Source organism: Ylistrum balloti, unplaced genomic scaffold, assembly GCF_031769215.1.
Source record: "Ylistrum balloti isolate Yb309-2 unplaced genomic scaffold, AGI_CSIRO_Ybal_v1 Utg370260, whole genome shotgun sequence".
NCBI classification, from domain to species: domain Eukaryota; kingdom Metazoa; phylum Mollusca; class Bivalvia; order Pectinida; family Pectinidae; genus Ylistrum; species Ylistrum balloti.
The window spans coordinates 962,692-984,749 of record NW_026782205.1 but is presented as its reverse complement, the minus strand read 5'-3'; the positions used below and the strand labels follow the sequence as shown (position 1 = coordinate 984,749).

The 22,058-nt window shown below is 38.2% G+C and overlaps 1 protein-coding gene across 1 annotated transcript in view; it reads left to right on the top strand.

The window, feature by feature from the left end:
- Positions 1-2,954: 2,954 nt before the first annotated feature.
- LOC132552598 (uncharacterized) overlaps positions 2,955-22,058 on the top strand; it is a 33,259-nt gene continuing 14,155 nt past the window's right edge. The window contains exon 1 of the mRNA XM_060216784.1: positions 2,955-3,132. Within this exon, the coding sequence (XP_060072767.1) occupies positions 3,045-3,132 (88 nt within the window). The 5' untranslated portion in view covers positions 2,955-3,044. The remainder of the gene's footprint in view (positions 3,133-22,058) is intronic.

The following is a 22,058-nucleotide window of genomic DNA, read 5'->3' as shown; positions in this document are numbered from 1 at the left end:
GTACTCCCATGTTGTACATAAGCAATATTTATTGGAACACCTACAATGTAAACCATGTTGTACATAAACAATATTTATTGTAACACCTACAATGTACCCCCATGTTGTACATAAACAATATTTATTGTAACACCTACAATGTACCCTGTCCTCGATACCTTGAGCGTAATTGAAATGTACAGGTATCAGTCATATCATACACACTGTATAGCATTCTAATGCGCGAGATATATGCGCATTATGTAGACCCGTGATGAATGGTTGTCTTGATTTAAATGCACGTGCTGTGGATTCCAAACCAAATGAAATGGCAAGCCGCAAAAACTTCAAGGGGCAGACCTTTCTTCTAAAACAAGACGTATGCGCGTGCAAGATCCCGCATTATTCGGAATGCCTTTGTAACGGCTTGAAGCTACCGCTGCTGACAGCTAACTCAATTGGTTAGTAGATGAGTTATTGCCGGTCTACCTGCTGGCTCACTCTCGTGAGCGCGTGTGAACAGTTCCTTACTGTTTTTATGCTAACTTACCACTTTTTAATGTTCTCCGCGTTCTTACGAATAAAAAAGTGCAAGTCTTATAAACGCGTTTTGCCAAATTAGAAAATTCCTTATGCAAATCTTACCATAAAGTACGAAAGGTGTATTAGGGCGTTAAAAACCGTTCATACGGACTTGTGATTTTAGAGTGAAATATAATTATCTGTGGCGAATGAAATGTTTGTTTTAGTACCTCATAGTAATGCGTGGGCAATAGTAAATCAGCGGTAAGTGACATTATAAGTCATTCGTAATGTAGCAACACATTGTTCATATACATACCAACGTGATGGCCACTTTATCAACAGTTCAAGCTGTCCTGCCTGTGACGCATACGAAAAAAATACAGGACATAGTTTGTTAGAAACTTTTGTAAATCAAACACAAGTTTTTTAATTAACAAAAAAAAGGGGGGTGAGGATATTTCTTTTTGAAACGTTTGTACGGAAAATCAGGGTGAATACATGGATATTTGTACTTAATTGCTGTAATGGTGCTTTTAGAATTTGTTCTCACGAATCCTATATCCTCAATGATCTTGTATACATGGGTGGGCGCGCCGACATCAATCGCCGACAGAGATCAGTATCTGGGGACGTGGATCTAAAGATGATCCACTCTTCTGTTTTAAATCAGTTACTAAACGCATCTCGGCAATTAATATATTATCTTCATTTCTTCTATTTCCTTATGTTTGTCTCGGATTTCCGCAATTGAAGGTGTACTACCTTGTTATTACGTAACCACGACTGTTGACGACACTCTCGCGAGATCGTATCGGTGGCCATTGATCAGAGTCATGTGATCAGCGAATAAAGACACGAGATCATCCTCGTTACGAGGCTTATCGGGTCAAAGTTCAGACATCGATACCCAAAATGGTCATGTCACTGTGAAACTTACATTGTTTGGCACTTTAAAGTACAGAAAACCACTAGACTGTAACAATGATACTAGCTACAAGTTTCGCCTTCCTCTGTAGGCTGGTCTTTGAAGATACAGTATTCGACCCGGGAGGCGGGGGGAGGTACAACTGTTAGAAAAGGGCCCGGTTTCTTTTACATTCTCACCAAATCGTACAGGAACAGCTATTAATTAGAGTTTTATCTGCCTGCGGTTGCACCACTCATCTTTCTATTATACCCTACACTTAAAGATTAAATGGCGCGGAAAAATGGCGAGCTCGTAAGGAGGAATACAGGGGGCATGAAAGTGGGCAGGTATAGAGATGGAGGCGATAGCATAAGGTACATATCATCGTAAGGACGATAGTGGCAAGCAATCACTCCGGAAAAGTCTAGCCAGCTTACCTCCTATAATATCTTCCTCTTCAAAGGTACACTAAATGACAGGAATGGATTTTCTAAAATCTTGTATAATGTACATTGATATAAGTTGTTGTGGTACTCGGTAGAGTTATAAAACATTAATATTGGAGGCGATAGTAAATGAGTATCGAGGTTTCAGTTCGAGCTTAACTGGTGTGTATCTCCAGCAACAAGTTCAGCTATCTCAGAACGTTTTACAGTACATTTGCTTCATGTTTCCTAACACGGGTTTAAATCGTTCTCTCATAATCTATGTGCACACGATTTGCGTAATGGTTTACAGAAAATCTCCCCTAAGCTATCTGGTACATTTGTTTCAAATTTCCACCAATAAAACTTCCCTTTACTGGCTGTATCGGAACCGCTCGCACGCGCGCTCCCTCATCAAATGTCACGAGAATCTGTCAAACGGTTCGTATAGCATATAAAAGACATTCCTCACACAATCCCCAGTACGTTTGTGTTGCATGATTTAATACCGAATGTGACAAAATCTTTCTATTAATGAGTTTCCTATTCTCATTGGAATCATGTACGATATATGTGTCAGGTTGTTTTTCGTTTTTTTCTGACACCAGAAGAGGGATCACAGACTCCCCAACACACTTCATCATATTTCACGAAGAAATAAAACATAACACACTCAGAGTTGATTTTTCCCTCGACACCAGGCGTAGAGGCAGAGGAACAATTTTTCCTATTTCCTTTAATACAAATCGTTTTTATCATCAAACGGTATATGATGATACTTTACAGAAACTTCAATGAAGCATTAATACCATAGTGGCATGGTTGTGGCACCGAGGCCACAGGTACTCGGATCCTAAGTGGCACACATTGCCCGACAGTATACTAAATCATAAACAATCTATGATGAATGCTTGTTAAGTTGCTAACCTGAAAAGTTTCGGGTCAGTTACTATATATCAACACACTGCCTGACAGCGGTAGTAATAACAGGCACTCTGATTGGCTGGTCGGCTGATTGCTGGCTGTAATATAGGCGGTGGTATAGCGTAGCGTTAGACAAACTCAACACAAGAGGGTCTTCACGGCACGAGGACAGTACGCCATGGTGCTGGCTCTGTCCTAGAGATTGTGTGACACGGGACATGAATTCGGACGATGACACCTAAGTGATTTTGGAGTAATCAATATTGTTCGGATTATTGAGTGTTATGGCTACTGAAGGAGGTACATTCCGGACCGGTGGTCGGTTACGATCCGGATTTTACCACATACTTATCGTCGTAGTTTCACTTTTGGGTGAGTATATTACTTTCGTTTTCTCTAATGACAGTTGACACGAGCAGTCCAGGTTTATTAGCACATCAACGGAATACGTTGTCACTATATATAAAGACCTCTGTTTCACATGTTAAAGGGGGTTAACAACTCCCACGAATATTACTTCTGAACGATACAGGGAAAATATTTCCTTTCTAGAATAATAGTGACCTGTAAACACAAAGCTACCTGTTTCTTGGGAATTATGTTCAAAAGCGATTACGAACATCAGCCTTATCTAATCGACATGTTGGTAAAATCAGCTGTATCATAACGGTTCATTAAAATATTCACATGGAAACAAAGTTACACGTTTAATGCAGATTTCACCAATATGTCAAACCGACTTTCTATTTCTAACAAGCACAAAAAAATTCCTATTAGGACAACTTAAAAAAGTGTCTAAATATGCCAATTTCAAATCCTCGGAATTTTTTCTTGGAGCTGAAAGTTTTCTTAAGAATTTCATTTTTAGTTATATCCTAAAAAAATGCCAATATCTTGGAGACTGAACCATTTTAAAATTATCTTTTTATATCCAATAATTCACAATAATATAAAACTCGCTATCTCATGTTAAATATCACGTAAATATTTAATTTTAGTAGTTGACTTTAAGGACCTATTTGGACTTTTACTAAATTAATGTTTGTGGATTTTCGAGACAGGTTTTGGCTCTGGCGCTAGTCTTTGGACTTTCGGGAGTTTGTTCAATTGTTAGGGAGTACTTGGTGCTGTTCCGTTAAACATTCTTGGACTCCAGTAAGGTGACTCGTGTTATTTTAACTCTTTTAGAGTGAACCTGTTACCCGTCGTGAATTTTATCTGTCAGGTCATGGAGTGTTAAGGTGACAAGCTCGCCCAAAATATTGACTTTTAAAACGTAATTTGACTTTCATCAGATATAGCCGTGGTATCGGAGTGGGATCTAGGTGGGCTGTTAGTTGCACCTCCCTAGCTAACTGGTGTTTATCAGATGCCATTTATCAGATTGGTGTATAATGCCATCAAACATGCCATTATACATATATATATATATATAAACCGATGTATTTTTCGGTGTGTGTCAACACCGACCTCTGCTGGAGTCCAGGTACGCAGTAAGGTTACACACGTAATACGTGTAGAAGTTATGCATTTTCTAGAGAACCGGTTTCTGACCTACTCCTTACAAGTACGATGGATCATGCGTCGAGTACAAACTGCGTGCTGTCTTCGCATTGACGGGTCAGAAAATGACATCTCTAACAAGCGAGGTCATTATTTCGCAATTTTTAATGATGACAATTTAGCAATATATAAGATTATACTTATGTCACCTAAAGGAATTAAGGTGTAGGTGATTACGTAGATAGCTGAGATACCGCAAAATGTTAGACTCAATTTAGACCACTAATCTCAACAGGTTTATTTACTCGGATCGACCGATGGTTAAAGGCTTACATCTCAGCGTGACCACAGTACACCTGTTGTATTCACACGAGTGGACAGTAGTGACCATAGAGGTACATTTAAATATTAGTTACACTAAGGTCAGAAACATTTTGACTCGAACACACAAATGAGATCTAGTAGCTACATACCAAAAACACGTGATTTTGGGAAAGCATGTTTAACTTGAACACACGAATGGAAAAATCGGTGGTTTGCGAAATGGGAAGAAAAATTGTGCAAGATAAGAAACATCTATGTAGGGGTATTTAAAATCCTCCATTTCACATGAAAGTCAAGAGGAAAGGCATTCATGTATCTACCGGGGCCCTTGACTTAATGCGAAGCGATCTCTTCGGATTATCGGGCCCATCAGAATCATCTGCAATCTTCGCATAATTGTGTAACTACCGGGAATGTGGAACTCTGCTTCTCTTGTAGTAACTGATGAGCGTCTGGCCTCGATCTGTTTTCCCGGCAATAAAATCCCTAATCAGAATAGGGGTCTGGTAGACCATCTGATCAAGCATGGGCCGCCTATGTAATAGTACCGGAACAATGTCCTAATGGGGTCGCGTACATCACGTGTTGACAGTATTGTGTGGGTATGCCTATCACACGGAACATCGGTCGTGCACGTCACGTGGTACGCAAGGAGCACTAATTACGTAAGAGTGTAGATAGATGATATAAGTAAATGTCTGGTCACTTTCTACCCCATGTTATTATCTTTAAGAAAGAATATTCTACAGTTGATTTCATACTTTAAAACATATTTTGCTAATGAGATATGAAGTCTTACATACAACATGAACAACAAGTTTCAAACCGTCCAAAACATTCCTTAATTGTCGATCTTGTCACACGATCTCCCGCGAGAGAGGTTCGCATTCGTGTAATGACGTCATCAGTTGTCATAATAAGGCTCGCAAGTCTCGATCATAATCTCGGATGTATCGGTAATTGTTAGTCACGTGGCCAAAGATATAGCATTACCCAACCTTTTACAACGAAAACTAAAATACACAGACCGATTGGAATCGGTAACGCTGAATGAATAAAACTTATCCGAGATCTCTGTGCAGTGCAAAACTACACCAACTCACCTCGGATCGCTAACTAGCTGTTTTGTGTTGTATGGAACTTGGTTCTTGTAAATGAGCTCATCTTTGTACCAGTTACATAACAACGCTGCTTTATTTGTCGGTGTTTGTGCCGTCTACAACATAAAGATCATAAGATATTGGCCCACTTACGATACATCAACCACTTATTATTATGTTTTTTACGGTTATTTCCTTGTTTGATATAAGGTACAATTCTGATCATTTGCATAGAGATATAAAACCATGAATTCCTTAAACAGTTTGGTCTATATTTGTGCAAGGTTTTTTGTTGGTCACATAAAGATGTTTAGCGTGATAGAAGAAGACGGTGTGGTGATTCCGTACAAACTGTCATACCGGTGTATGTCCATCAACACTAACTGTCGCTGATACCTATCTGACAAATTCCATTAATAAATGACAGAACTTGTGAGTAATGTTACTCATCACGTGTCCAATAGGGGTTCTCCTGGTTTAGAGTTGACGGATAGGCATCTGACAAATGAAAGATGCTGCCTCGTCAATCACATGAATTTTCATATGTGATTTAATTAGTTCTTAACTAATTTCAAACGCTTAGCATGTAGATTGTTAAAGAAAGCGCATGCGCAATGCTAGTTTAATAGCTGTAATTTTAATGTCTGTTTATACCTTAGACTTGAGATATATTAACGTTAATGCCCCAAGCTGACAATTTCCACAACATATTTCTTGCATGTATGTACAAACCTGCTGTGAGAACATTCTATATTGCAGTAGGTATGCACGATTATGCATATTTTGACAAAGATATGCACGAAGAAATCCGTGTGACTAAACATGTAATGGATTATTTTGTAATTCTACAGGTCGGTAAATATGAATAAGGAGTTTAAAGTTATAGTTATAAATCCATGAATTTGAAACATTTAAAATTCTTCACATAACAAATAATGTGTGGAATACGAATTTCTCGACTTCCGGTGTAAGCGTCACGATAACTTGCAAGAGATTTTGACGATTCATTTTTTCGCAGTGTGAATTTTATTTAGTGTTTGGGTTTTTACTTTATTACTTTCCACCGAGGGTCTTATTGCGGATGCATGCCCAATTACAAGTTATAATAGTGACAAATGGTCGTGTACATAAATCCTACCCTGTCGTGTATAAAAGGAGAAAATCAAACTAGCGGAACCGATCTTATACTGCAGTAATACATCAACACAGACAGAATATGTCTGGTGTAGACATATCAATACTTCTATACTATATACTAGTGATGTGATTGATACTGGCTGGACGGCCACTAGTGATGTGATTGATACCGGCTCGACGATCACTAAAATTATATGTGTCTGCCTAGTTATAGAATTTCTAATCATATTAACGTTTTGTTGAAAGTATCCATGTACATTCTGTACAAAATTACAATTTACTTTACAATGATGGATTTTATAAGAAACAAAGTCTTTATGATAACATGCTCACTGGTATGTGTGTTTTAGATTTTTTTTTAGCCAGACTAGGGACACAGTCCCGGGGCTGTGAATATATTCTGATTAATATACCGTGTCGTCAAAGCCTGTACATGTTCATGCATGAACAATGAGAAGGCCAATTGTCCAAATGATACATTTTCTGTTGGTGAGACCGGCCTGTCTCACTGGTGTTTTCTGCTGGCGCAGCAACACCGAAATGACTGATGATCCAGCGAGACAATGACCAGACATTATCTCAAGTCCCCATTACGTTAGTACGACGTGAGCCACCAACAGTCTGGACCAACAATCATCACTGGTCTAGATCTCGCGTGAAACCGGTGTTTACAGATCGTTCTGGCTGCAGCCAAATTTAAACTGCATATTGAAACTGGATTAAAATGTTCCATCGTTGATTCATAAATAGAACAACTCAAATTAAAGCTGAAATCATTCGGTTTTGTGGAATTGCCGTCGAGTCTTTGTAAATTTTGTTGGGCGTCACATTTGTTAGAACTGTAACATTTTCTTTATGGCCGAGAGTTATTGTCGTTCTTTAACTAAACCAATTTCATGGCCATGCTTACACAAGGCGTCGAAAATGTCAGCCGCGGACGTAACGTTGTGAAGTAAGCATCACTTCGCCCCATCATTGTTAACTAGAACTGATGTTTATAGGACCAATAAGTCATGTTAAGGAATTTTAACTGAAATACCGGAAGACGATGACGTTTCTTGCGAAATTAGCATCGCTCCTGTTGGAGCCGTGATCTGGGAAGATCATATACGTAACATCACAATGTTTTGGTCAAACATTAAGATTGGGGTACTGCTTCCGGTGAGGCATCTTGACGTCACATCCTTTTGTGTGTTGATTGGTCATCACGGATACATCCGAGACTACAAAGATGAACTTGATTCCGAATGATGCACGAGAGACTATGTTTAATATTTACCAGTCAAAGGTCTTGTGTATACAACGTGACCGGAAGTTAGTCAAGTTGTGTACAGTCCACGGTCTGTGAAGATATTTTAAAATTGCTGTAAACAAATCAGTAGTGACAGTAGGGGATATTTCCCGTGAATGGTATAGACCTGGCGCGACTTTATATATGGGCGGCTAGCAGTTTATGGCGTGGTGGTAAAACTTTGCCGAAACTATGAAATCTAAGTCGTACGTAATCGGATTACAGCAAGTGACGCCTTCCCACACAGTTGTGAGATGAAATGTGCTGTCATGGATTGAAATAATGAACTGATTTAACCCTAAATCGTTTGTGTAGACGTCTGTTTCGTGTTAGAAAGCCCTATAAAGGTATGCGCCGTCTGTCGGGACTGTTGTGATGTACTTTACAAAGTTATTCGCCAAGACATATAAGTCCGTGTCCATATATCTATATAACAACAGTTTATTAACTGAATGGATTTGAAGCGAGGGTTAGTGCTGGGGTCGCTGATGTTTTGGTCTGTGATGTTGTAGAGCGGGGATTGGTTTTTGGTCGGTATTAGATGGGAGATCTGATTGAATTGTTGATTTTTTGATGATTGGGATGTCTTGGAGCAAGGATTGGTGTTCGGGAAGAAGGATTGATATTTTAGTCGGCCATGTTTGGGAACGAGTGTTGATGTTCGGGTTGAGATCCAGGATGAATGTTGAGGAAAGGGGGCATGTTTTTTGTCAATGTTGGCCGAAACTGGTCTTGCTACTGTGGTCTGTAGCAATGTTTTTACAGATGTATTGCCGCTTCGTCCTTATTGCAGTTAACTAATAAATTGGACGATCAGACAGATTGTATCGTGATTTGTGGAACCTTGTTGATTTTAGAGGTTTTTGTGAATACGACATGAATTTCATCTTTAAAACACATTGGCCATATGGTCAGGTATGCAAAGCGACCATGTAAATATAACTTGGACACCAAGACACTGATTTGTATAACATTGGTAGACATCTACTTCTACATGGTAAATTAAATGAAAAATCTTGTAAGCCTCCCAAGTTAAATACTGGTACTTAACGCTACGTAATGCGTTTAACATGAGGCGTGTAATCCCTCTTGACTTGGCTTTTGACTAAAGTGGAATACAAGTGTTGACATCGATACCCCCTGTTCCGTCAGTACTGGGACACCTCGTCAAGGGTGGCAGGTAACTCAATAGTTATCTCAAATCTAGAGTTAATAGTTCACAGCAATATTCCAACTAGGTTTTATATAACAAGGAAATCACGAGGACTTCACGCGAGATCTACCTTTTTGTCTTGTCCTTCATTTCTTGTAACCAACCTATTAGTAAAATAATCTTTATCAAGGTGTTGTTGTTGGACTTAAATTGATATGTTTTTAAATCTCTCTTGATTTAAAGATAATTTTGTAAAAACTTCCACCGGCAACTCCAGAGTGCCCGAGTGTCCCGTAATTGTGAAAACACTCTGCATGTTCACCTTGCCATGTAAAGTCATCCGATGACTTATTCACAATAAAAGCTAAATAATGCCTTACAGGAGACATTTCTCGTCAAACATGCTCACCACAATAAATGGTTCCTGTCACAAAGACGGAGATGATTATTTACATAATAAAAATCATATAACCGCTGTGTTTATAGTAGAAGTTGTTTTGTCTCCACCTCTATAGAATAGTCCGTGTCATATTTAGTGTATTATCGTTAGAAATTACAAACAGAAATTTACTACATCCTAAATTTACAGAGATGTTAACAATAACAGATACCATGATTTCAAGGTCCCCTTTGCAATATAATTTTGATTATTCTCGAGAGAAAAAGAAGCAGTACGGTCCTGTAAGGGCAACTGCTTCATCCAGTGTTCAGTGATAATAAATACGATCACCTCTCTGTTACAAAAGACTAATGGACACCGAGAGCTGTTACACGAGTAGATCGTAACCCACTCTAAACCATGTTTCACCTACCCATGTAGTCTGATGGTCACTTACAGGTTTGTACACATACATGTTCCTGTAAATCGACTGTGGTCACTACAGGTAATGAGAAACGGTTGCCGTGGAAGGCACATTCCAAACTGGACCTAAACTACATACGGTTTAACAAGAACAACACGTGACTTTATCGCCTATAATATGTATCGGTCATTTGGATCTGATAAAATATACCCGATTTCTCAGTAATCCGACTTCTTCAGGTAAACACATTAAGGTCAGTAAGATGGAACCGATAGATAACTGGCCAGCCTTGTTAGAGAGAAAAAACGCGGATGACCAGCGGCCAAGATTTGATTTAAGTAGTACATTCCGCGCAAAGGTAGTCTGAAAGCGTAAGTGTGACGCGATTTGACGTGTGATAAAAGTTTTCCTGTTTTAGTTGGCTCGTCGTTTGACCGAGTAAGGTCAACTTTTTTTAAAATTGAATAATAAATTATTTTAGCGGTAATAAATATGGAATAATTTCATTTTCGTTCATATAACAAGGAAATAATTCACCTTCAAAGTTTGAGGACATTTACATCTTATTTGTGTAACGAGACCATTACGGTCCGGCCGAACTTGATATTAATGGCTAACGTGATACCACTGCAATACTGTCGGGGTGAAACAGGTCGCGAAAATGCATTTATCCTAGATTCTTATCTCAGAAATTCGTCTATCTGAAATACACATCTCCGAAACACATCTATCTTTAAAACCTATATCCGGGATTATGACAGTTATGGCGGCCATTGATTAACTCGTGGTCAGCTTAGGGTCATTCAACAAAGGGACTGTCCATTATACCTCTCTCAGAACCTTGTTAGCATTTATCAAAAAAGGCCATATAAAAGCACTCAGACTTAGATTTTGAGAGCTAAAGTGGTTCTAACGAGTTTTAACAAGGTGTTAAAATTACAAACGGTGATCCAGAATTACGTGTCTTAAGTGAAATGTCTGCCACTCTACTTACAGACTAGAAACAATTTGGATTTTGTTTAGAATAGTTTGTCCTGGTTTTAGTTGTTTATGGTCTAATTTGTTGAAAAAAAGCATTAAATGAAATGTGGGATATAGGTAAACTCACTCATTTGAATTAATTACTTATCAGGTTTTGTAGAACAGTGATAAGAGATATTTCTGATTTTTGGAAGCTTGTTCGTTATATAATAGTTTATAAAACTGACCGTTAGTATATATTTTGAAAGTTTAACTGATTACTAGCCAGTCGCCATACATGTAGGGAAATAATCCCGAATTTTTCATCTACATTTGTATTTTGTTCTGTAAATTTGCAAACGGAGTGTTAATGAACATCACATTATCAGATTTGTCACTATATCCGTTATACAAAACGTACAGATATGTTACGGTGTCCATTTTTGGCTTTGATAGTGAAAGAACATTATTTTTCCATTAAAACTAGTATACAATGCTAGATTCTATGGAGTTATCAAACTTACTCATGCGAAAAATGTTGAAATTTTGATAAATATTATAAGCAAAATATTTATTATTTATTAAGAGATTCGCAATGTCTCTTCAATAAAGATTTGCACTAGTAAAACTGGTTGTATTATACGATAGTTCCTGATATACAGCAGAGTTATGTAATCTTAATATGTTGTATCTCTGTAAAGTGTTACTTATATAAATATTAAAAAGAAGAACGAAATAAACCACACATCAATTAAGGAATAAAATCGCTAGTTTAAATAACATATAGAATGTAATTTTTATACTAGCCGTAGTTAACGTTACACATTTTAAATTGCGTCGACTAGCTCCCTGAAAACACGCAATGTTTATGAGGTAGCAGACTCCAGCTACATCGGGGAGTTACGGAGGAGAAGGTGGGGAGGGGTTAGTAGACATGGAAGTAGAGGGCATATGTACTGAGAGAAAGACACAGGAAGTCAGCACATGTGTACCAATTATGCACGATCACGGCATTGATTAGGGAAACACGGAAGACTCCAACCAAAATCGTACCTACAACCCGAGCGACCATTTTACGAATTAAATAATAATTAAATAATTGTATTCGTTAGGTTTTCTGTGGGGGAAATTACCGTGAAGCACTGAGGGGGTGAATGAGGAGTAGAATGGAAGGCCCATTTCCGCCTGTATGTCTTCCCAATTCATCATGTCTTAAACGTGCTTTACTTGTAGACTTCAAGTTGCCTGAGTATTTCTACATCAAATTGAAAATTAAAATCGACAGTTTTAAATTAAAATTCTCAAGTCTTCAATGAATCATTATATAAATTTAGAAAGTGCTGAAGGGAAATATACATTTCCTTAAGTCCTCACAAAAACAGTGCAGCTCCATGGTTTTTAGAAATCATAAAGTTTTACCCATGTCTGTCTTCAAACGGACGAATTTTTAAGGAAGAACAAGATTGATATCAGTGCAGAAGACTATCAGTACATTTCATCTGTTGATACACGTACGATGAGAAATACAACTACAATCCAGTAGTAAACACACCTGATCATACGATCACTCATTGTCACTACTCATATAATTACTTCCTTCCATCATTAAATTAAATGTTTGGCGAGTCAAGTTTCGAATATTTCACAGTTCAATGTGTGCATTTGGAGCGACTAAAATTTGAATGTATGGTAAAACATATTGTGAATATTTAGTCTAAAATTTGAATGTATGGTGAGACATATTGTGAATATTTCACTCTAGAATTTGAATGTATGGTGAGACAAATTGTGAATATTTAACTCTAAAATTAGAATGTTTGCTGAGACAAAATAGTGAATATTTCACTCTAAAATTTGAATATTGGCTGAGACAAAATTGTGAATATTTCACCCTAAAATCAGAATGTTTGCTGAGACAAAATTGTGAATATTTCACTCTAAAATTTGAATGTTTGGTGAGACAGATTGTGAATATTTCACCCTAAAATTAGAATGTTTGCTGAGACAAAATTGTGAATATTTCATCCTAAAATTTGAACGTTTGGTGCGACTGATTTTTAATATTTCACCCTAATTTAAATGTTTGGTCAGACAAATTGTGTTTAAACCAATCTGTATATGTAGAGGTGCTTCGTCCAGCCCCTATATATTATGATCGATGGTAATTTACGACCTACTTGAGGATCAGTTCACCAGGAATAGGTATATGTCACAATCAGACATAACTCGTTACATATTCCGACTTTGCTGAATAAGACAGAATGTGTCCATCACACACAGCTGTTAGCGTCATAGTCCAAAAGCCTCCGTCACGGACTGTCAGGGCAGTTACATGTACCTCCTGTCTCGAATGGAAGCATGTTATACTTAATTAGTTTATATTCCATCAAATATGTAGGATCTTTTCCATCAAACGAGAACATGATATGCCTGTGTATTGCAGTCAGTCATAGTAATTGCTTGATATGATTAACAAATTTCAAACGGGAAATGGCTGTAATTCATATTTAATATTCTTTTCAAAAATGAGTATATTATGTCTGTGGTTCATGTAGGGCCAGCTCTATTTGTGAGGCCGTCATGGAACCCTGCGATACCCATTTCCCTGCATTACTCGCATTAAAAAATACACAACGCTGATGAGAAACACGCCCCCTGTTGGCAAACAATGGGACTCGGTTAGAAAACATCTGTCCATATTTCTCATCCATAAATTAAAATTAAATAGAGCTTTGACTTTAAAGTTGAAGTTAATAGAAAGATTGATTGACAACACGTTAGGACATTTTATCTTTAAACTTGAAAGAATCATTTCGTTACATCAATAACTACAGTGATGTTTATGACTGCCCATGAATATTGTAGATGCTTGGTACACGAAACTATGGGTCGTGTCTATTTTACCACACACAGATCACGCGCCGTTAACAGTCGGCTCACGAATGCTCGCATTATAAAGTTAACATTTTAAAACACATCTTAAATATACCTCAATTTGACGAGGACTGTTTACGAGCGGTTCAGAGCGACATGTATACCTGGCTCAGGGGGACAGGTTGACAGGTAATGTTGGACGAAACATTCAGCGTTCCAACAGTAGCAGCCATTGATAAAAATGTCGAAACAAAAACACAGGCTGTTGTAATTGAAATACGTAAGAGATTTGTTGATGATAGGGTTTGTGAGCGGTGATTTGTGTAAGGATGATTTGTCACGCATGTCAATCAACGTTGCACTGAATAGGTAAAGGTATGTTCGACACGACACCACGGCATGTACTTCCGATCCCAGAACAACCACAGGGCATTAAAGTAATTTCGATGTTCTACTGGACGGATACGATTTTTGACAGTGTGTGCCATACTGCACATCACCGAAAACTATGATACCTACTACACTTGTCAGAAAAATTCCGCAAGGGAGCCGTTCCAAGAGACGGTCTGAAGCTGTAGTTTCATTTATGACAGCGTAAACCCCATGGCCATTTTGAGTCTTCATTGTAGAAGCTTCCAATTTTCTTATTGAACGTCGTACTGAAGACCAGTGGCGTGCTTTTAGAGTAAATAAGGTAAACAGTTTTCCCCATGCTTATCTTGGCTTCCAAAACACAAACCGGCACCGATGACTTTTGAAGAATTGGCGAATTTTGACCGTTTTCGGAAAACTGAAACTGTTTATAACACAGCGTCATCTAGAAAGCCTTAGTCAGTATAGAATTGCAGTGTAGGTTGGTGGAATTCTGACCAAAACTATCTTGGTTAGAGTGCGGTCAGCTTCAGGTACAAATTTCACTGTATAATAAATAGTGTTATAAGTCAATATGACAGTTATAAAATCAGAATTGTAATACTGATATATGATATAGGAAACTTGCCAACTGTGACCATTGAGGTACCGTTGACCATTGGCAGTATTTCATTTGACTTGGACAATAAGCCGTTCATCCCAACAAGATACCAAACTAATCCTTATCCTGGTCAATATTTTATCAATGTAAGCATAACTCACCTGTATGAAAGTTATCCCCTATATACGTGGTCAGTTGGGATTACGGACATCTGGCACTGGACAAACAAGCCAAGCCATTCCTGATCAATATTTCATAAAGGTTCACGATACATCATCAGTTTGTAGTGGTTGCTATGGTGATGGTGGTATTTCAGGTAAAGTCAATTGCCTGACGTTGAGATGATTATTAACCTAGATAAATACAAACACTGGTTATATACGTATAATTTTTCAAGCAATTGAAGTACTCTCCTATTCTATTTTTTGTCAAGTCATAAAATTGCTTTAATGAGTTTTAAAGTAAACTTATCTCTTTACGATCTGGCCAACAATGTACCGAATGCTTGTTATTGTCACGTTAATTAGTCCTGGTGTGTGTGTTATCTTTGTAAGTATATAGTTACCTATATCTGTGTGGTGGGAAATGACTGATAAGAATTATAGATATTGTCAACAGTCACTATGCGGTGTCACTCTAAAGTTATTAAAAACGCAGGGCGAGGTGCCTTTCTTAGTTCGTTCCGTCTTCGAAGGTCACTGTTTAGCAATTCGAAGGTTTCTTGTATGTGCAGATAATTATGTACAAGTAGATGTTTGAGGTCTAGAAATGGTGTTGCCCACTGCTCTGAAGTTTTACATATCTCTGAATGTCATAAAATCTCTTTACGTTTTTAGCGAAAGAGGGGGTAGCGCTTGTAGAGAGAGAGATTGAATTCAATCTTACTGAGATTTTCATCAAATAATAAACAAAACGTTTATTGGCATAAAGATCGGATGCACAAATGCATGATTTCTTCTCTTATGCTTTCTGCAAGTCTGCATTCCTCAGTCCGATTGACATTTTTTGCATAAGAGTTTTGGACCATCAAGGCCATCAGATAAAAGTAATAATGTTTTATTACGCCTTTAGCTCTACCCTATAACCGGTGTTCCTCATCAAACAGCTGAGAGGATACGGAGACTATGTGTTTGATACCTTTCATTACCCGTCCACATAAGAGTGTCCTCTGAACTAAAGCGAGCAGGTAATTATGGGACCGTCACCCCCGGAGCGTGTCCTCTGTGTATAACAGTGCCCGGTAATGGACTCATACACGCGATGCAAGCTCACTTAGATAAACAAAACGCTCCCCAAGGGAGCAATTGTTTACACCCTGAATTTAGCTCCACATGGCATCGCTGTAAATTGCGAAATACATGTTTTTTACAGCACAGGGGCTTGATAATCTATCACTGACTGAATATCATATAACTAAACAATTGGATGTATACAGCACAGGGGCTTGATAATTTATCACACTGAATACCATGTAACTGGACAATTGTATGTATACAGCACAGGGGCTTGATAATTTATCACTGACTGAATATCATATAACTAAACAATTGGATGTATACAGCACAGGGGCTTGATAATTTATCACACTGAATACCATGTAACTGGACAATTGTATGTATACAGCACAGGGGCTTGATAATTTATCACACTGAATACCATGTAACTGGACAATTGTATGTATACAGCACAGGGGCTTGATAATTTATCACACTGAATACCATGTAACTGGACAATTGTATGTATACAGCACAGGGGCTTGATAATTTATCACTGACTGAATACCATATAACTGGACAATTGTATGTATACAGCACAGGGGCTTGATAATTTATCACTGACTGGATACCATATAGCTGGACAATCGTATGTATACAGCACAGGGGCTTGATAATTTATCACTGACTGAATACCATATAACTGGACAATTGTATGTATACAGCACAGGGGCTTGGTAATTTATCACTGACTCAGATTTGCAATGTAATATACCATCCTGGTTTGCATTCTATGCTTTAGAGGGTTATATCAATATTTAGTCAAGTGATGCCATACTTTGATGTCTATATATGGAGCTCAGAAAGATCTGATTCTGCCAGGACTTGGGAACCTCAGAAATGGAAATTAAATATGTCTGCCGACTTGACGGAATCTTTTTCCGAGATAATGACGTCATTAGAGAGAATGAAAGAGGTTTCGATAAGATCACAATGGTAATTGAAATGGAGGTTTTGTTTCACAGCCTGGTATTTCATACACCTGTCATTTGACACCTGTGTGTCTGCAAATTCCGAGGAGAGTCACGAGGGGAGTTCTGGTCGCGTGTACTTCAGAGTGTCGGTGTTGCCTGCAGCCAAATAAAAGATCACATTTATTTTGTAGTAAAGTCTACGAGATATATTTACCAGTACTTAGGTTGGGGATTGATGCAATGTGTATTTATTACATTGTTCTCTCGTGTAATTTTACTGTCTACCAAGCTTATGTAACAGCATTCCTTCAGAACTTAAAACGGCTAAAGTATAGGGCTGACATAGCTTGCTTTCATCTACAGTACTAAAACGTCACAATAGGTGTGAAGCTGACAGGTTAATAGTCTCCTGTTCCAACTGGCGGTATTTACCAGGCCGAAGGTGAGATAATTGTATTGGCGATACACGTATCTGTTTACCATACAACTAAACATTCGGGAACGGGCTCCATACGTTCACTTTAAACCTAGAAGGATCGCTTGGAGCTGACAATACATCTGTAATTAAAGATAATGTGAAGATAAAGTCTTGGTATTATTTTCTGTCAATCAATGGTCATTTACACAGAACTTTTGATTATAACGATATTTTGAAACCTACACATTGAAGATCCTTAAGGCGAGGAAAGCAGTCTACCATATCTCGGTAAGGAACCACTTTGAAACCTTTGTGTTCAAATCGGCTAGATGCCCGAAACGCCTACGCCTACAGCAAACTGACAAAGTCGCCAGACCATCATCAAGACGCGTTAGCAAAAATGTGACTAGAATTTCATTATAAAAGAATATGATACATGCATATATATATATATATATATATATACTGTCTAGTGATGCTCACTGTAATCAGTTTCAACGAAGAACATTCGGTCCATTTAGCAATTTTACAAATTGTAGCTGATAGTCTTCGCGGAACTCTATGACACGTTGTCACTGATGACAACGAAAGAATAAGAAAAAATCCTACACAGATTTTTTTTTCATACAAAACATTCGGTACAGGGAATGGCGGATGACCACACACCGACATAGTGCCAGACAACGTACCGAGCATGTTACGATCGCGAGGAGGACATGTTGATGTCTTTCGTCGCCGTTGTCTAGTCGTTCATCACGCTGAATGGCTCTCTTGGGGAAATGGACTGTTATAACGGCGCATTAGCTCGTGTAATCTCACACCTGTTCGTCGGGACGCTTACTGGCACTCGGTACTTTCTTAGAACAACTCTTCATCCACAATTATCGACAAACTCGATTTCTAATAGAACATGCTTTGAAGAAATTAGACTAAAACATGTTAGGAGGTAAATCAGCATCACCCTACCGCGTAGCCGGCGGGGTTAAATGTATGACGGAGCCTCTTGACGCTCCGTAAATCAGGCGACTTGTGACCGTGGGCCTTTTAGTGTCGTTCTGTAACGGGAAGGTGGCTAAATGTTACGTCGCAACTTCGCTGAAATAGTGTATTAAAAAGGACTCTGACACGTCCAAAAGCCCAGTTTTGGAGATTCTGACTCCCCAGGGATTCTACCGTGGAATGTTTTATGCCGACAGAAGTGTTTGTTTCACTAAAGCCTTGCGTGACGTACGGGCATTACGGGAACTAAGAGAAGCGGTGGGCGAGTAGTTGTAGACAGCGCCGCTAGGGATCAGGTTATAGATGGATCCTTCTGTCAACGCGTCGTGCCCCTCCTCCGTGTTTACACGTCGTAAAGTCATATTGTCGTCACGGAAACAAAAATAACTAATATTGTCTAAATTGAACGTACCAATTCATTAACCTGCAACTAAGGCATGTCGCACAAGCGCCTGTGTGGAGGGATTATGTTTCAAGAGTTCCCTAGGACTATGACAACTCCGTACATTGTATAATCACCTACGATAGAATAAACTAATTGAAATGACCCGCTATAGTATATGTGTGATCCATAATGATACAGAACGAGTAAGTTGTCGGAAGAACAGAATGAAGTATACCATCCGTAAACCTCGTTGAGATCTTGCTTTGAATCGGGATGAGGGGTCTTTAAACTCAAGCATATTTGTGACGAGGTATTTAACAAAGCATTGCTGTATCGGTTTTGTCGGTTTTTCTGGGGCGGTGTAGAGCTACGTAAGGAAGTATATGTATCTATCTAAATGTCCCATAATTCACTGGCGCTGTTACACAAGGAAGTATCTACCAGAAAACTATATCTCTTAACTTTATGGGGGACGTTAGAGATTGGCAAAGCAAGCTCCAGCGCAGAGAAGAATTACTTGGGTTTGACATATCGCCCTGAGGTCGCTGGTCTGTATCAAGCGAACCCACTTTACGAGGGGAAATTGTACAATACAAGATTAGGACAATAACGGTGCCACATCCGCCTGGTTTACGATCTACACTCGAGGTATTGCAGTATATGGATCGACGGATATCATCGAATAAATAGCAGTTTCTCGAGATAAATATCTAAATGTACCGACACGTGGTCGTGAGGAATACTGATGTGTATGTTTTATTTAGAAATCGAATCGATTTTCCTGTGTTTTATTTGGAGAGTTGTGCTATTTTCAGGAATCCATAAAGCATGTTCCGATTATTAATAAACTGGGTTTGTTTGATTCGTTATACTTTGATGGTAGTTCTAGGCACAAGACGTACCATGTGAATGCAGATAAACATTGTGGGAAATGTAACAAGCTGGATCGGGGTTCGAATCCAGGACTCCTGAATGAATGATAACGCGTGTGTTCTTTTCCTAGCAACTATCTAGCTGAGTACGATTTACTTAAAGTGTTCAACATAACTTTGATATTTTGCTGAAGTGTCATAAATGCTACGAACTGAAACATTGGAGATGATAGTACACATACACATATCGTATGTATATTTCCACTTAAAATCCTGGCATGTTACCTGTCAGTGAGGATGATAAACATTTACATACATCCCTTACCCTACTGAGATCATTTCACGTGCCATTCCACCGTTGTGCGTAAATTAAAAAAAACGCAAACTTTATAATAACTTGCACAAAAAATAGAATAGCAGTTGCTAGAAAGTGCATCATACGGAAACCTACACACAAAAGATAAAAAACAGAGTTATCTTTGTTATTTTTAGTAAGCACCAGTATTTAAATGAACTTTGATATATGAATGGAACTGTACTGCATTCCACCAAAAATGCAAATTAAAACATCAAATTTAATTCTTTAAGGCGTTATTTAATATACATAACTACAATGTACACGTAGTTTAGATTGCTGGAATCCTTGGATATTTCTTGTACATACACAAACCATTACCTATATTTATTACTTATTGGCTAATGTCTAGACCTAGAGCTGATTTGAAAAGAAATTAGTTTGGTGTTTTCTGTCCCGTTTATAGCCAGGTCGATATTTAATCGAGCGGGTTATAGCCATTCACTAAGAGCAAACGCGTGCCTGTAAAAGAGTGAGAAAAGGGGATTTTACGACTGGCTGACAGTCCTGCCCGGCAGGTGGCGCTTGTACCAAATGGGGCTCATTCTCTACTTTCTCATTATACGAGTCCAACAAAATCAATTGGCTGAGGATAAATTCTTTATTTTATTACTTTTCAAACATTTTCGAAGTCTGATCTAGACATTTCTCCCTTTTTACTTAGCCCTGCTTTTAGTTGTTATTGCCTTGAAAATGTTTATTGACATTGATCGTGGAATGACTTTAACAATCACAGCTCTTGGGCGAGTCATGGCGACGCTCTGTTTGGTCCTAGACCATATAAATACATCTATTGTTGATTGCTGTTTTTGTTTGTTTGTTGTAATTTACGAATCTTGATTTAAATGTTGTTTACTCTTCATTGGCCTTCCTAATCTGACGTATTGACTTTGTATCAGATATGGTTATATCATTACTAGAGGCAAGTCGATAATCTCAGAAAATGGCATACACCTACACGAGTCTGCGAGGAGAGATGAAAGTGTCTGTCAAGCTCACCGCCAGGTCGAGCCATATATTGTCTGTCATCTTCTGGAAATGACATCGCCTTCTTGAAATATTTGAAAATTTTCTAATCTACTTATCACAAGCTGTTTTACACACATGCCTGTCTGTGTCTTTGCCTTCTTTCGTCCGTACTTAAAAAACACTTCTAGCGATGCCGTTTCATTCGTTGCTTCGCTTCTCTTCAATTGAAGCAATTTATACTTGTAGATATGAAGATTCCCAACGGGGACACGAGGATGGCTGGTATATCGAACATTAATATATTGCTGTTATAATTGGTCTGTGCATAGTAACGGCCCGCAAGAGCAAAAACATTGCTAGCTGTTCCTGCTGTAAAGACCGCACCGGATATGACGTTGACTTATCTGTACGAAAACTCTACATATTATAGAACTGTTGAGTCAATTAAACAATTACTCATTTATATATCGTTGGTAAACATATACGTGTTATACTTTGATTTAAGCATACGTTATTGCACATAAGTAGCAATAGGATTGGACAAAGATTTACAACTTACATAAAGCCCTTTCCAAACATGTTAATACACACACATTATATTTACAAGGTGGCAGTAGGATATAATAACAATGAAACAATTGTAAACAAGTTGAGAGAGGGAATGGGTTGTATAACACATACTTTGTATGTTGAGTATGTATGCAGATCATGCATCTGCTCCGTCTTTATGTAAGCGAAACAGGTGATCCACTATCCACATGCCTAAACTCTCAACTTGTCAATGTTCATCACTTCTAGTGTTACACTTATGTTTGTTGGGTCAAAACCGTATAATCAAACGCTTTTTCCCTTGACTTTCATTGTCTTGCGAGACTCTTCATTTACTAAAGTTGATATATAGTATCAAAAGCGTTTTCTAAATATTAGTCAATTTAATTAAATAGACATTCACTTTTTTTATATAGCCGCATTTCTCCTATCTTTATATGACATT